At 38.0% G+C, this 15,095-nt stretch overlaps 1 protein-coding gene across 2 annotated transcripts in view; it reads right to left on the minus strand.

Moving 5' to 3' along the window:
• Positions 1-15,095, minus strand: part of POLR1A (RNA polymerase I subunit A) — a 45,554-nt gene that overhangs the window by 16,469 nt on the left and 13,990 nt on the right. For both annotated transcript variants that reach the window (XM_070727853.1, XM_070727854.1), the window contains 15 exons: positions 14,421-14,543; positions 13,673-13,900; positions 12,049-12,303; positions 10,402-10,593; positions 8,734-8,883; positions 8,163-8,346; positions 6,355-6,437; positions 6,103-6,261; positions 5,080-5,178; positions 4,745-4,897; positions 4,474-4,556; positions 4,160-4,325; positions 2,211-2,435; positions 1,875-2,089; positions 1,012-1,179 (listed from right to left, as the gene is read on the minus strand). In XM_070727853.1, the coding sequence (XP_070583954.1) occupies positions 1,012-1,179; positions 1,875-2,089; positions 2,211-2,435; positions 4,160-4,325; positions 4,474-4,556; positions 4,745-4,897; positions 5,080-5,178; positions 6,103-6,261; positions 6,355-6,437; positions 8,163-8,346; positions 8,734-8,883; positions 10,402-10,593; positions 12,049-12,303; positions 13,673-13,900; positions 14,421-14,543 (2,483 nt within the window). The remainder of the gene's footprint in view (positions 1-1,011; positions 1,180-1,874; positions 2,090-2,210; positions 2,436-4,159; positions 4,326-4,473; positions 4,557-4,744; positions 4,898-5,079; positions 5,179-6,102; positions 6,262-6,354; positions 6,438-8,162; positions 8,347-8,733; positions 8,884-10,401; positions 10,594-12,048; positions 12,304-13,672; positions 13,901-14,420; positions 14,544-15,095) is intronic.

Here is a 15,095-nt window from a genome sequence, read left to right on the forward strand (position 1 = left end):
CCCTTTAGCATGGAAAGGAAGAGGCAGCAAGTAGCAGCAGCAGCAGCCAGTGTATGGGAGGCAGTCTGGCGGCAGGTATATTGGAGATGCGTGCTCCTCGCTACTTCAGAGTCCCTCTTTTTTTATTTCTTTCCTAATGGGTTTGTACACATTATTTGCTTTTACATTGATTTCTATGGGAAATATTGCTTCTACTTAAGAACGTTTCTACTTAAGAATCTGGTCATGGAACGAATTAAGTTCTTAAGTAGAGGTCCCAATGTACAGTAATACCTCATGATACGAACTTAATTGGTGCAAGGCGGAGGTTCGTAAGACGAAAGGTTCGTAAGACGAAACATTGTTTCCCATAGGAAACAATGTAAAGTCAATTAATCCGTGCAACCAAACCCCCCCCCCCCCCCCGGCAAAAAAAACGGCTTTTGGCGACTGCTGGGAAGCCGCGCGGCTGTTTTAAAAGGTGACAGCCGGCCCTGGGGGCTTCCCAGCACCCCCCCCAAACCCGGGTTCGGGAGGTGCTGGCAAGCCCCCCAGGCCGGCTGCGACCTTTTAAAACACCCGCGCCGCTTCCCAGCTGTCTCCTGAAGCCGAACGCTAAAGCCGAACTTCCGCGTTCGGCTTCAGGAGACAGCTGCGAAGCGGCACGGGTGTTTTAAAAGGTCGCAGCCGGCCTGTGGGGCTTCCCAGCAACCTCCCGAACCGAACCCGGGGTTCAGCAAAATTTTGCCTCTTCTTACGAACTTTGTTCGAGTTACGAACCGGCGTTCGGGAGGCTTCTGGGAAGCCCCGCTGCCCGGCTGTCACCTTTTAAAACAGCCGCGCGGCTTCCCAGCAGTCTCCGAACGCCGGTTCGTAACTCGAAAAAAGTTCGTAAGAAGAGGCAAAATTTTTCTGAACCCCGGGTTCGTATCACAAGTTGTTCGTAAGATGAGGGGTTCGTATCTTGAGGTACCACTGTATATGCATTCTGGAACAGTAAAACCATTTTTAAAAAGTGAGCTGCTATCTTACCTTGGGATACCAAGGGTAACATTCATTTCACCCCTTCCAGCAAAGTGAAAGGTATTCAGGGTCATCTGGGTGGAGGGTTCCCCAATACTCTGAGCAGCAAGAAGTCCCACAGCTTCTCCAGGATCACAGAGTGATTGTTGCCATTTTAAATAGAGCAGCTCCTTTAATCTAAAGACACAATATTATCTTCATCTGTTTATGCGAAACAAGTCCATAACCTAGTACTGCAATTTTACTTTCTAATACTGTTCAAATTGCATCCATCCACAAAGGACAAGATGCTTTGTTTCCTCGTTTATACATCAAATCATGCTTCATTTAATTAATTTGTTTTTCATACTCTAGCCTAACCCTGACCTGAAATTAGCTAGGCTTACATCCAAAAAGATTTGCTTGCTTTGTTTTTAAAAATGGATAAACACACACTTCATCTTCATGTTTCTCTGTCTCAAGATTTAATGCAGCATCATCCCTTTTTAATTTCCAACTTAGAAAACTATCACAGCCTCTTCATTAAAAGTTATTCCTTAAAAAAGCAACAGCAATTGCAAAGATGAAATTAATTGCTTACTTTTTGATTGACAAAAAATTAGCAAAAAAGTACTTGTTAAGAAAGCTCCTTAATCTTTTAGATTTGAGCAATCTGTTTAGAGACTGAAATATTTTTTTACCAGATGAAAAAGCTGCTCTAATAATAAATGGGTTGATACAAACTGAAAACCTCGACTCAATGAGATTTTATGTTATTATTCTATGATAGAAATCCAATGTTTCTTACAGGAGAGCTAAAACATAGGAGTGACATGCTTGATTCTAAACAAGAAGTACTGGAGTGAATACATCAAAATAAATGAAATTACTACCTCTGTGAAGAAAGTTCAGATTTGCTATAGTTAAGCCTATTCCGAGCATCCCACTCTCCAAGGAAAGTTTTAACTTCATTTTCAAATGTTTCAGACACTGATGCAAAATAAATATCTGGCCGCCAGACTGAAAGGCTAGGATCAGGACATTTTGCTGCCCTCTTCTGATATTTTCTGCGGGTTTTTTCATTCAGCTCATACCACATATTTAACAGCTGTAATGGATGACAGAATTAAAAAAAGAAGTGAACATTTGAGACAGGTAAATTATTTATTTTAATATTACAATGTAGCTCAGTAAGTAATGAAAGATATATTTGTCAATTATGGAATAACCTTAAGGACTGCAGGATCTCGCCCATATACAGGTGTTCCTTCTGTAGAGTTCTCAGCTTTTATATTAGCCAACGTTTCTTGGGAAAACAGCAAAAAGCCTCCTTTTCTTCTCAAAGAATGCTGATGCCTTGCTTGCCATTTCTTGACTAATTTAAACTGCTTAGATGCTTGCTGAAGATTCATTTTTGGCATAACTTCATCTAAATGCTTAGATTTCTGTATCACCTATAACAAATGCATAAAATCAAAATTTTTGAAGCTTAAGTAGAAACATAGAAACATAGAAGACTGACGGCAGAAAAAGACCTCATGGTCCATCTAATCTGCCCTTATACTATTTCTGTATTTTATCTTACAATGGATATATGTTTATCCCAGGCATGTTTAAATTCAGTTACTGTGGATTTACCAACCACGTCTGCTGGAAGTTTGTTCCAAGGATCTACTACTCTTTCAGTGAAATAATATTTTCTCACATTGCTTTTGATCTTTCCCCCAACTAATTTCAGATTGTGTCCCCTTGTTCTTGTGTTCATTTTCCTATTAAAAACACTTCCCTCCTGAACCTTATTTAACCCTTTAACATATTTAAATGTTTCGATCATGTCCCCCCTTTTCCTTCTGTCCTCCAGACTATACAGATTGAGTTCATTAAGTCTTTCCTGATACGTTTTATGCTTAAGACCTTCCACCATTCTTGTAGCCCGTCTTTGGACCCGTTCAATTTTGTCAATATCTTTTTGTAGGTGAGGTCTCCAGAACTGAACACAGTATTCCAAATGTGGTCTCACCAGCGCTCTATATAAAGGGATCACAATCTCCCTCTTCCTGCTTGTTATACCTCTAGCTATGCAGCCAAGCATCCTACTTGCTTTTCTTACTGCCCGACCACACTGCTCGCCCATTTTAAGACTGTCAGAAATCACTACCCCTAAATCCTTCTCTTCTGAAGTTTTTGCTAACATAGAACTGCCAATGCAATACTCAGATTGAGGATTCCTTTTCCCCAAGTGCATTATTTTACATTTGGAAACATAAAACTGCAGTTTCCATTGCTTACAAGTATAAGTATATTTCCCACCAGTATCAGTTAGAATTATTTAGCCGGAAAGCAATGGTATCACTGTATAAAAGAATCCACAGTGCTGATACAAAAGTATTCACTAAAAATCTATACAGCCTATACTTTAACCAGTCATTCACCACAATGGAAGTAATTATTCTTATAATGATCAGAAAATTATCTGACCATAAAATGGAAATCATGGTTATGACCTCTACCTTGAGATCACATTTCAGCTATCCTGAAGTAAAGAATAAATTTTATGAACTTGAAATAAGCACACAGTGTCCAAAAGGCCATGAAATTCGAAGTCAACTCGAACTCCAGATTTCCCAAAGCACCAAAAGGTGCCCAGAATTAACCACAACTGTAGCAATGAAGTCAGCAGGGTGTGCTTTATACCAGCAACAACCTGGTTATCTATGAAGCTGAACTTCAAAACAAGGCCTCAGATCCAGCCACCTCCAGAGAAGGATGTAAGGTCACAGACATGTTCCTCAAAGAATCATTGCCATCTCACTCCAGAGTCTTAACGTTAAGATTGGAGAAGCATTTAAAACCCAATTGGGCACCTCTGACCTCATCCAACCAAGTCTCAATAACGCAAGTCAGATTATACAATTTCAACTTGTGGCCAGTAACCCGAACAATCAAGCAGGCAGGATTGCAGGAGAAGCTAATGAGGCAAAGAGGATTTATAAGTACTATTGTGACAGGATTATGCCAGAAACGAAGCTTCTGGAAAAAGTAATACCTTCCTCTCATTTCTTTCTTATCCCATAAAGAAAAATTCTGATTCTTTTATGAGAAGGTCTAAAATAGCCTAATATTTCTTACTTTCATAATAACCTAACATAATACACTTTCGCAGTATATCCAAATGTACCTTGTGATTATCTGCAATGAAAGGAAATTGCTTGGGTTGCAAGTACTGTGTCTTAGGGATATCCAGTCCATCTTCTCCATACAGAAACTGAACCACACTGCCATCACTATCTCGTACAGACATGTCATAATGAACAATCAGCCCTTCTAAATGTTTTATGATACACCTATTTGAGAACATGAAGGAAGAGCCATTTAGAATTATACAAGTATACACAATCCTGTATCTTATTCTTGTGTGTATTTTATGCTAAAGCTGCTTAAATTAGGCAGAAACTACATAATAATCTAAAGGACTTTAAAAGACATTTTTACCTTTGAAGGTATCCTGATCGGCTGGTTTTAACTGCAGTATCCACCAGACCTTCCCTACCAGCCATACAATGGAAAAAGAATTCCTAGAAAACATAGATCCTCTGTGAGTAAAATACACTTCCCCCTGATGAGCAGATAATAGCATACTAGCCTTTTAAAAAGCCAATGAAACAGGAAATAAAGTGACTTTGAATATTGCATATTTTTTGATAAACATAATGTATGACAGAAACAAATTTTACAGAAGAGGAATCAGTATGTGTTAACTTACTGAAGGCTTGATGCCAGTAAGAAATCTACTAGCTACAAATCCTCCTGATTTGGGGGAAAAGTCGTAAGGCTGGAAACACGGCAATGATTTTCCAGATGCCATCAAAGGAGGCCTTCGACCTTCTAATTCAATCTGGCCCAGCAAGCAAGAAATCTTAGAGGCAAGAAAAACAACAAAGACATAAATATTAATGTTAAACACCTCAGCTATAATTAGATAAACCTTTTCAAGAAACAATAAATGATTAATTTTCTAATAAACAGCATCAGACTGTTAGAAATGGATTCCTAAATACTGTTTTAATGGCTTTATACCAGTAATAAATACATACATACCTGCATCGTATTCACAGTAGAGCCTTTGGCTCCTGATTGTACCATCAATTGTAAATTATTATCTGGGAAACTTCGGTGAAGCCCAAGAGGCATACACACCTAGAGTTTTTAGAAAAAATAAAAGTTAATCTAAGCCATGACAAATCTACCCAGAGATCATGGGACAGCAGAGAGAGATATATGTTCTAATTAGGTATCACATAAACAAATAGGCATAGAATAATAATTATCCATGTATCTGAACTACAGCCAGACCTATTTCAATTTTTTATAATGTAATTTTAATTTTATTGAAAGTTTAAAAAAATAGTAAAGATTAATACAAATTGAAACAAAGGTAAAAAAAGAATAAAAAGAGAACATTAAATTACAAAAAAAGAGAAAATATAAGAAAAACAGAAAACAAAAAATATAAAGAATTGACTGTCAATCTTCTTTATGGAAGTTATAAGTACAGTTGTAGATTTACCTTTTTATCTAAAGTTACATAATCTATTTTACATAATCATCAAACCTGTTCATTTCTTTCTGTTTTACAAACAAGGAGTTAAATTCTGTTTTCTCTGACCAGATAGATCAATTTGGCCATCTCAGCAAGTTCTATAATTATCACGAAATATTTCTCCAGTGTAGGGTCAAATTGTATTGTCAAATCTTTTCATCTTTGTCCATAAAACATAACTGTAGTTATTTTATATAAAAACAAAGTTCCATGACTTTTTTTCCCAACTACGTATCCAACAGTCCACAGAGAAAAAAAAAATCTGGTATCAGTTTTATATATATAATCTTTAAAATTCTCTAAATCAGAGTAATAAGGTCTTGAGTTTTTTTGCAGATTCATTAGAGCATAGAGCAGATGCTATGTTACTGCTTGAGTTCCCTACAAGATATATAGATATAGAATATATATATATATTTCCATGTAGAAATAAGTGCATACACTTCCTATTAAAAACATTTCCAAAACCAGAATTCATATTAAAAATGAAGTGTGAAATTTCTCAAATTTGTAAAACAAACCCTGTTGATCTCATTGTTGCAACAGTTGACTTCTTCTTTGAACTTTAAATCAATCATGTTAAAATCTCTCTGATCTTTCTGAAGATGGGCATCCTGCCATTTACTTCGAAGTTCTTCACAGGACGAGGTTTCGGATAGGTTAAATGCAGCTCTAATGGCCTGAAAAGTTCAAATATTTTTTTAGAGAACATAACACTACTTTCTTGACGAAGACAGATCATTCACCCGCCATACTCCAAAGCATGAGCTTACCTTTATACCACAGTTGCTACTTTCCTTAATGATACTGCACCTCTTCTGATCTGCATTATATTTGACCAAAATATCCTCAACTCCTAAAATAGAAAGATAAAGACTCCTTTTATGAGGTTTTAGAAAAGTAAGGTACAGTGTTCCCTCGATTTTCGCGGGTTCGAACTTTGTGAATAGCCTATACCATGGTTTTTCAAAAAATATTAATTAAAAAAGACTTCGCGGTTTTTTTCTATACCACGTTTTCCCCCGCCCGATGACGTCATACGTCATCACCAAACTAATAATTTTTGCAAATAAATAACAAAAAAAATTATTGTTAATAATTATGTTTATAAATATCAGGATCACTAAGTGTCTTATTCAATGGTGAGTACCAGTAATAATTTATTTATTATTTTATTTATTAATCAGATTTGTATGCCGCCCCTCTCCACAGACTCGGTGCGGCTAACAGCAATAATAATACAATGTAAACAAATCCAATATTTAAGTTAATTTAAAACCCCAATTTAGAAACCTCTTATACATAATGGTGAATAAATGGTTGTTAAGGGAATTGGAAATGGTAATTTAGGGGTTTAAAGTGTTAAGGGATGGCTTGTGATACTGTCCCTAGCCAAAAATGGTGTATTTACTTCCGCATCTCTACTTCGCGGAAATTCGACTTTCGCGGGCGGTCTTGGAACGCATCCCCCACGAAAATCGAGAGAACACTGTATTTTGTTTTTATTATTGTTAAATTGTAAGTAAGCCACGTAAGTAAATTGTAAATGTGGATAGCAAATGTGATGCAAGAGAATACGGGTGGTCGTAAGGCTTTAGTAGGTGTGCAGGAATGCATCAGTGGCTGGCAAGGTATAAGGGTGATGGGGCTGAAACTGGCTGTCAAATATGGGAGGGTGCAACGATGCTCAGTATGGCATTACTGTTACTAGTTGGGGTAGACTTACCTAGCAACTTGTGATTTTCCCCACTTGTTTCCCTATTGACTTTAATTTTGGGAAATTGGCAGGCGTGGTCACAAACAGCAATCACACGACATAAGATGCTGTAACTATCCTAAGCACAATGGTTGCTAAGCAACTGGATCACAATCCTTTGTGTGCAGAGAACTGAGAGTACAACTTATTCAGCACAATTCTGAATTGTCACTAAATGAGAGGTTGTTAACTAAGTAAAATTTGTATATGGAATTGGTTGCTTAGTCTGATCTATCTTGTAAGTCCTAAAATTACAACAGTAATTGGGACTGGGATTGCTGTCATTAAGTAATGTGGCCGTAACATGTGATATGATATGACCACATTGCTGTCATCGTAATACCAAAACACCAAGGATCATAAAGTGGGAAGCAGAGGGAGTCAAGGGAAGGAATGGGATGAAAGAGATCATGGGGAACATGCTGCAAGCCAGACATAAGTTGGTGGGATGGTGCAATGCAGTCCAAGTTCAGGAATAGCTGGAGGAGAAGATATGGGTTGTGTGCATGTATGAGAGAGAAGAGCACATGGTGCATATGCAGAGAACTGGGAAAGGAAGGGAGGGACTGGTGGTTTCAAGAACAGAGAGACTGAGGAAGACGAACACCGGTGCAAGTGAGTGAAATGATAAGGAGGACATACTGAATACGAGCAAAGAAAGTCTGTTTTGGGGGGGGAGGTTAACCAGAGCCCCACTGACTCTGTGGGAAGCTAGCAGAGAAAGTTCTGCCTCGTTTTTTTTTATCCTAATACTTTCTACTCTTTATCCTTTTGCATTATGTTGCTTACCCAGTTTGAAGGATGAGAAGGATTAGTTTTACTCACCCATTGTAAAACCCCTGTAGAACTGTAGGTAGGCAGTGAAGATTCGAGCCAGAGCAGTTAGCAACTTTCCACTAGTTTCACCCCCATAAACCTCGTGGCAACAGTGGACTAAACCATAGGCAGTGCTCCCATACTGAGCTTTATCCAAGACCCCACAGAGCAATTCTCCATTTCTAATAAGAACCTGTCAGATGCAAAAGAAATTAACATTAAATCTTGCCTACATCTAGATTGAAATTGTTCAGATTCATTCATACAGATGTGTACACCTGTTTCTACTTTGCCTAAACAAAGAAACAAATAAATAAATGCTTCCGTTTAAATTTTTTTTTTGAAGAACTGCAAAATAAAGATTAATGAAACAATGATTACATTTTAATCACGGAACAGATTTTTCATCTAGCTGGCTAGTAAGCAATTAAATTAAAAGGATGATTCCTTTCTCCAAATTTGGCTAAAGTTCCATGTTATGGCAGACAAGATCCTAGGCACCCTTAGGATAGATTTCAATAGCCATGAAGCCCATTTGGCTAGAGCCAATAGCATATATTTTTCTGTATTTGATTCCTACCTGTGATTCACACATAGAGTCAAGCTCCGATCTGTGAATTCTACAGGCAGATGCTGTTGTCCAGGCTTTTCCGCTGATCTTAGCTTTCCCAGATAGATTTAGTGGAATGTGATCTTCTGGAATTACATTTAATAGCAAAGTAGAAACAACCTATGGAATAACACAGGACACAAATAAATATAACTTAAATATGGAAGACATATTTCTATAGTTATATGCATATTTTTTATCTGTGAAGAAAGAGCAGAACAAAACACTTATTAGAGTACATAAATATTAAATCATACAAGGGGTAACAGTGCTATTTCAACATAGAAAGTCATTACAAAACATACAATAGAAGAATGAAAACTAGAAAACCAAAAATGTGAAATCTATTCAAAAGGCCACAATTGGAAGCAAAATAAGAGGAAAAAATGAAAGACTTGATGGTGAATAGGAGTAGGAAAAGCAGGAGAATATGTGAATAGGAGGGTGATAATATCAGTAAAGAATGGAAGAACAGATGAGTTATTCAAAAGTTAAAAGTAACCAAGTTCAAGATGACAAATGGTAATTTAATTTTAAAAAGAGAAGCAAACATGAAAAGTAACCAATGAAATAAAATTCCAAATAGAAAAACATACTGTACAAAAAAAATCAAAATTAGTTTTAGCTACTAAATTTCTAAGCACAATCACGTTTCGGTCGGCCAGGAAGGATGTCTCCATGACATCAAAGCTCCGCCCATGACAGCCGGGCGGCGGGGCTCCTCGGCGTTCTCCTGAACCCGAACGCCGAACCCAAACTTTTGCTGAACTTCCGGGTTCGGCGTTTGGGAGAATGCTGAGAAGCCCCCCGGCTGTTTCAAAAGGCGACAGCCAGGCGGCGGGGCTTCTTGGCGGCCTCCCGAATGCCAAAAGTTCGGGTTTGGCGTTTGGGTTCGGGAGGACGCCGAGAAGCTCCCCGGCTGTTTCAAAAGATTTCCCTAGCAAAGCATCTAATTGATCCCTAGGGTGAAGGTCTTATGGACCAACCGGAACTTCGCTCGCTTTGTCTCTTTTGTTTCTATGAGCAGCAGCAGCGTCTGCCCCCGCCATGCCTGTCTCTCAGTGCAGAATTACTTTCACTCATCTCTTTCTGGGCACGGCGCTTTTACCTGCTGGGCCACTTCCAGAAGCCGGCAGCTCTGCAGCCATTCTCTTTGCTTTTCCCCTCTTTTTCCTCATGGGGGGCTTGCATGGTGGCACCAGCAGCAGGTGTAAAAAGAGAAAAACCAAAGCAGCAGGCTGTGGAGCTGCCAGCTTGGAAGCAGCCCAACAAGTAGAAGTGCTGCACCCAGAAAGGGCAAGAGCAGTATTTGCACTGGCCAGCAAACTGCAGCCCACAGTGCCCCCTTGTACCGGCATTTGGGGGTCCCCTGGGCTTATTTGGGGGTGAATAATTAGGGTTGGGCTTATTATTACGGTAGGCTGTGTTTTCGGAGAAACGCTGTAAGTCAGAACAATGTTAAGAAATATACTCAAGAGTCAAGATTGAGTGTAAACACAACAATACAAAACACATACATAATGAAGAATGAACTCTTTTGTATTTGGAAATAAAAAGTTCACTAAATACTAGGCATTGGTGATTGGGTAAGCAATCCATTTATATATGTATGTTTTAATCAAGATATTTTTAACCTACCTGTTTTCCTGTCCATAAACATCGTGGTTTCATAATAGCTGGAGATAGAAGTTTTACTTTTCCTTTTTTGTCCATCAGTCCTTGATACACCAGCTCAACATACTGCTCTCGAGTGAAGAAACAGCCTCGCGTGGTCATTCTAGTACCAGACACCATGTGGTCTTGAATCAATCCTGCCAAGGGTTTTCCATCCTGAAGAATCAAGTAAATACATTAGTAAATTCAGTAGTGGCTCCTTTCATGGCTCCTAAAACCCAAGAGAATATTGCCTATGAATAGTTACTCAATATATTGACTTACTGTAGTATGCTAATAACTCTTGAGCATGTACAAAGTATGGAGCTTTCTTGGGACAAGCTATGTACAGAGTATTATGGATAACTTCAGATTACTCAAGGTATTGTTATTTATCTAAGTTTTTTATTTTTTTCCTAGCATAAAGAAATTTTTGACTATTGATCTGATTGTCAAGTACTTATTGAAGGCTACTCAAGGAAGAACTCTGGACTTTTTGGCACTGAAAACAAATGGCAAAAGAGGTGAATATAGAAGCTGCTATTGCAATTTGTTTAGTTGTAGTGTTTTGCTTTTTTCTTTGGTTTTGTTAAACACATTGTTGAGTGCAAGAATGTTCATACTACCAAATATAGCAACTTCTTTTTTGTTTCTCTAACTGTATTTATAGGTCTCTGGCTGATGACATTTTATGGCTTGACCATTAGGCATGTTTATGCCCACACTTTTAGTAATTTCACCCTTCTTGGCACATTTGTTCAAACCAAACTTCATGCTGATATCAGTGCTAAAGACAGTGTTGGTCAGAGAGTGGATTTCAGTTTCAGTTTTTCCATACAGCTTCAGGTCCATCCATGTACAGCAGATATGAAATTTTATTAGATTTCTTGGATGTTTGATAACCAAGGTTTGGTTTTTGTAAGATTGTTGACAACGGGATTATAGCAATGATCAGAAGCAATGGTGACAGTGAGTCTCCTTGGAAAATTCCTCTTTTAATATTGACAAATCCATAGTTTCATTTCCAACAAACAGTTATGTTCTCCAGTGCTTCATCATGTTTTTAATGTAAGTACCAACATTTTTGCAGATCCCAATAGTGTCTAGGCACTTGATGATCCAACTGTGTAGGAGTGAGTCAGAAGCTTTTTTATAGTCAATCCACGTTGTGTGAAGATTAATTTTTCATTTTTTTGTAGTTCTCCAGAATCATTTTGTCAATTAAAAGCTGATCTTTTGTGCCCTTACTTTTTTGTTTGTTGCCTTTCTATTCATCCGGTAAGATGTCATTCTCAAGATAATCTTTAATTCTGTCAGCCATAATAACAGTCAATATTTTAAAAATAATGAGTAGACATGTTATTGGCCTGTAGTTTCCTGCTGCTGCTCCTTTTGTTGGATTTCTTTGAATCAGGTTATATTATTATTATTATTATTATTATTATTATTATTATTATTATTATTTATTAAGAGCCAACATATTACTTCTTTGCCAAGATCTAATGCATCCTGACACTGAAAAGTGGTCAAACCCACCATTAATTAATTTCAAAATCACTAAGTGGCTGAAAATCAAATATGGAAAATGGCATACATCATCAATGATGATTTATACCATGTTTATCGATTTACCTTAGGAACAAGATATTGTTCATCTGTACAGGCCAATACATAAGCTTCGGCTCGGCCTAGCTCACTCTGAGGGAAATGAGCATTCATTTCATCACCATCAAAATCGGCATTATAGGCTTTGCAGTTGGCATAGTGAAGCCTCAGAACTTTCTCTCCAGGCAGGATTCTTGCTCGATGGGCTTGGATGGAGGGTCTATGAAGAGTGGGTTGTCGGTTCAACAGAAGGATATCACCATTCTTAATATGGCGGCACACCTGACAAAAACACAGTTCAATTATATAAATATTTCCTTTCAAAGATAATTAAAAATTGCAGTAGCCTAAGGAAAAATAACAAAGATAAACAGATTATTAGACAAAGAGCCTCCTAGATATACTGGCATTACAAATCGCAGAACTCCCAAGCAATGTAAGGAAACCTTGATTTAACACATGGAGTCATCAGACCAGTAAAAGGATGAAATGGACAAACCAAATTGTTAAAGAGAATTCAATGTAGTGTTACTTATCTAGGCATCCTTACTCCAAAATCTTCGAGGAGGGAGTTGAGGGACCGGGAGGCTTCCAAGCAGGTACGGTCCAGACCTACAAATGTGTCACTGTCCCTCCCCTTTCCGGCATGGTGGCAGGTGAGGGCGCCGGCTGAGTCCCGCTTTGCAGGCTGCTGTCATTGCAAGTCTAGGCCTAGCATTGGCAAGGAGCAGCAGCTGTGTTGAGAAGGAACTGGAGGCCCATGTGGGCTGGGCCGCCTTCTTGCCTGCTGCATTCGGGCATGTTTTTTCAACATTTTTTTGCTTCCGTGCATGCATAGAAGCAAAGAAATTGCCGAAAAATGGCAAAATCTCACAGGTGCGAGTGTCCTTATGTGAGATTTCGCTTCTGGTGCATGTGCAGAAGCCGAATCTCACACGTGCGGGAGCATGCATATCTTCATTTGGAAGTGTCACTGGTTCAGGCCAGTGAAGGATTCTTCAGTTCCAGCACTATCAGTCTGTTCCCGGACAGTCTCCGGGAGTCTCCAGGAACAGACTGATAGTGCTGGGACTGAAGAATCCTTCACTGGCCTGAACCAGTGACACTTCCAAATGAAGATATTAAGTACAGTAATCAAAATATCTAAAGCAAACATAGATCGAGGTACTCCTCGATCTATGACTACAATTGAGCCCAACATTTATGTTGCTAAGTGAAACATTTGTTCAGTGAATTTCCCCCCATTTCATGACTTTTCTTGCCATGGTTCTTTACTGAATCCCTACAGTTGTTAAGTCAATAACAGTTGTAACTGAATCTGGCTTTCCCATTGACTTTGCTTGCAAGAAGTTCACACAAAGTGATTGATTATGTGACTTTGGGATACTGCAACCATCATAAATGTAAGTTAGGTGCTAAGTGTTTTAATTTTAATCAGGTGACCATGGGGATGCTGCAATTGTCACATGAAGAACAGTCTTAAGTCACATTTTTCAATGCCATTGTAACTTTGAATGGTTACTATATGAACTGTAAGTTAAGAACTACCTATAATCTCAATAGAGGATTGGATTGTCAGCATCTCTATCATACACATGCCATGTATACTCAACATAAATAATACAGATGACTAGATTTGGACACCACTCACAATTTTAATCCCTGGTTTTGGTGCTCCAGTGGAAGGAGTTAAGAGTTGCTTAGCTATAGCTTCTCTCTGACTTTGGTTAGTTGTACTCAATATTGTACGAGACCCATCTTCATTGATAATCATGGAAGCCCCAGGGTGCTCATTTGGCCCATTTATGACTGCTTGCCTCAATTCTTGGACATTCCAAGGAGTGACAGGTTGAGGATAGGTCAATCTTGTAGCAAATACCTACAAGAGAAGAAAAGAGGCCAAAAACCCATTGTGTACATTTTCATCACTCTAAGAAAATACAGTCATCTTTCTTTTGTAGGAATCACTTTCACTGTCTAGATTCAATATTGCTAGTGATTATTAACTTTCATAAACCTCTGACTCTCATGCATAACCAACATAACATGGTAACTAAATTTATTTATTTATTTCCTTGACTTTTATGCCACTCCTCTCCAAGGACTCAGGCCGGCTTACAACATATGAAATAACAACATATAAAATAATAATAAATATGGTAACTGCACCCAGCTGTACTCATTTCTGGTTGTGGCCACCCACCTTCCCATATTTCCTTCTTTTGCCTGCATTTCTCTCAACATTTTATCATTTTTTAAATATTTCTGTCAATAGTTTGCAATAAGGGAGACAAATCTTGAGATACTGTACAAGAAACAGGTAGCCTTAAGATAAAAAAAAATTTCTCTTAATAATAAGAATATATTAGAATAGGAAATAATAATAAATGTTTCCTTACCATAGGAATGCCAATTTCATTGGTCTGAATGTACATGTCAGGGCAAATGACTGACCGAGCAGCATAATCCACTCTCTTTCCCATCATATGTTTACGAAATAGACCATTCTTTTTCTCAAGAATCTTTCAACAAATTTAGAAGCAAGGACAGTAAAAAGGTACAAACATAAATAGATTCATATCACTTTGAAGATTCTGAAATATTATCTTTCTAGTAGCAAAATCCAGAGACATTCCTTTAAACTTTACTTTTAAGTACATGAAACTGCAGATTATCTGATTTGAGGGTAAAATAAAAATTAGTTATCAATGTTACTAATGTGTGCTTTGTGGAAATTCGGTGAGATAGTACTAATGAAAGCTAACACAATTCTGATTGTTAGAAATTCTGTGGCTATTCAATGTGCTCAATTTGTTATGTCTTTTCATGAGAAGAGTGACATGACTTTTGGATGCCAAAGATGCAACTTCTGCAGGTTAGAGGCAATCTCCAACTTTTCTCTTTGATCAGTTAAAAAGCAGAAATAAATTGTTGGCGTCCTCTTCCAAGAAATCAGTAATTTAATATTCGCTCAGTTTAATTGCAGGAAAAGAATTCCCTTGCTTTTCCCATTAGCCAGCTGATACAAAAATCAGGTTACAGGAGAGGTTGTTTTCCTACTTTTCCCTTCCTGA

This window comes from Erythrolamprus reginae, chromosome Z, assembly GCF_031021105.1.
Source record: "Erythrolamprus reginae isolate rEryReg1 chromosome Z, rEryReg1.hap1, whole genome shotgun sequence".
Classification (NCBI taxonomy): Eukaryota; Metazoa; Chordata; class Lepidosauria; order Squamata; family Dipsadidae; genus Erythrolamprus; species Erythrolamprus reginae.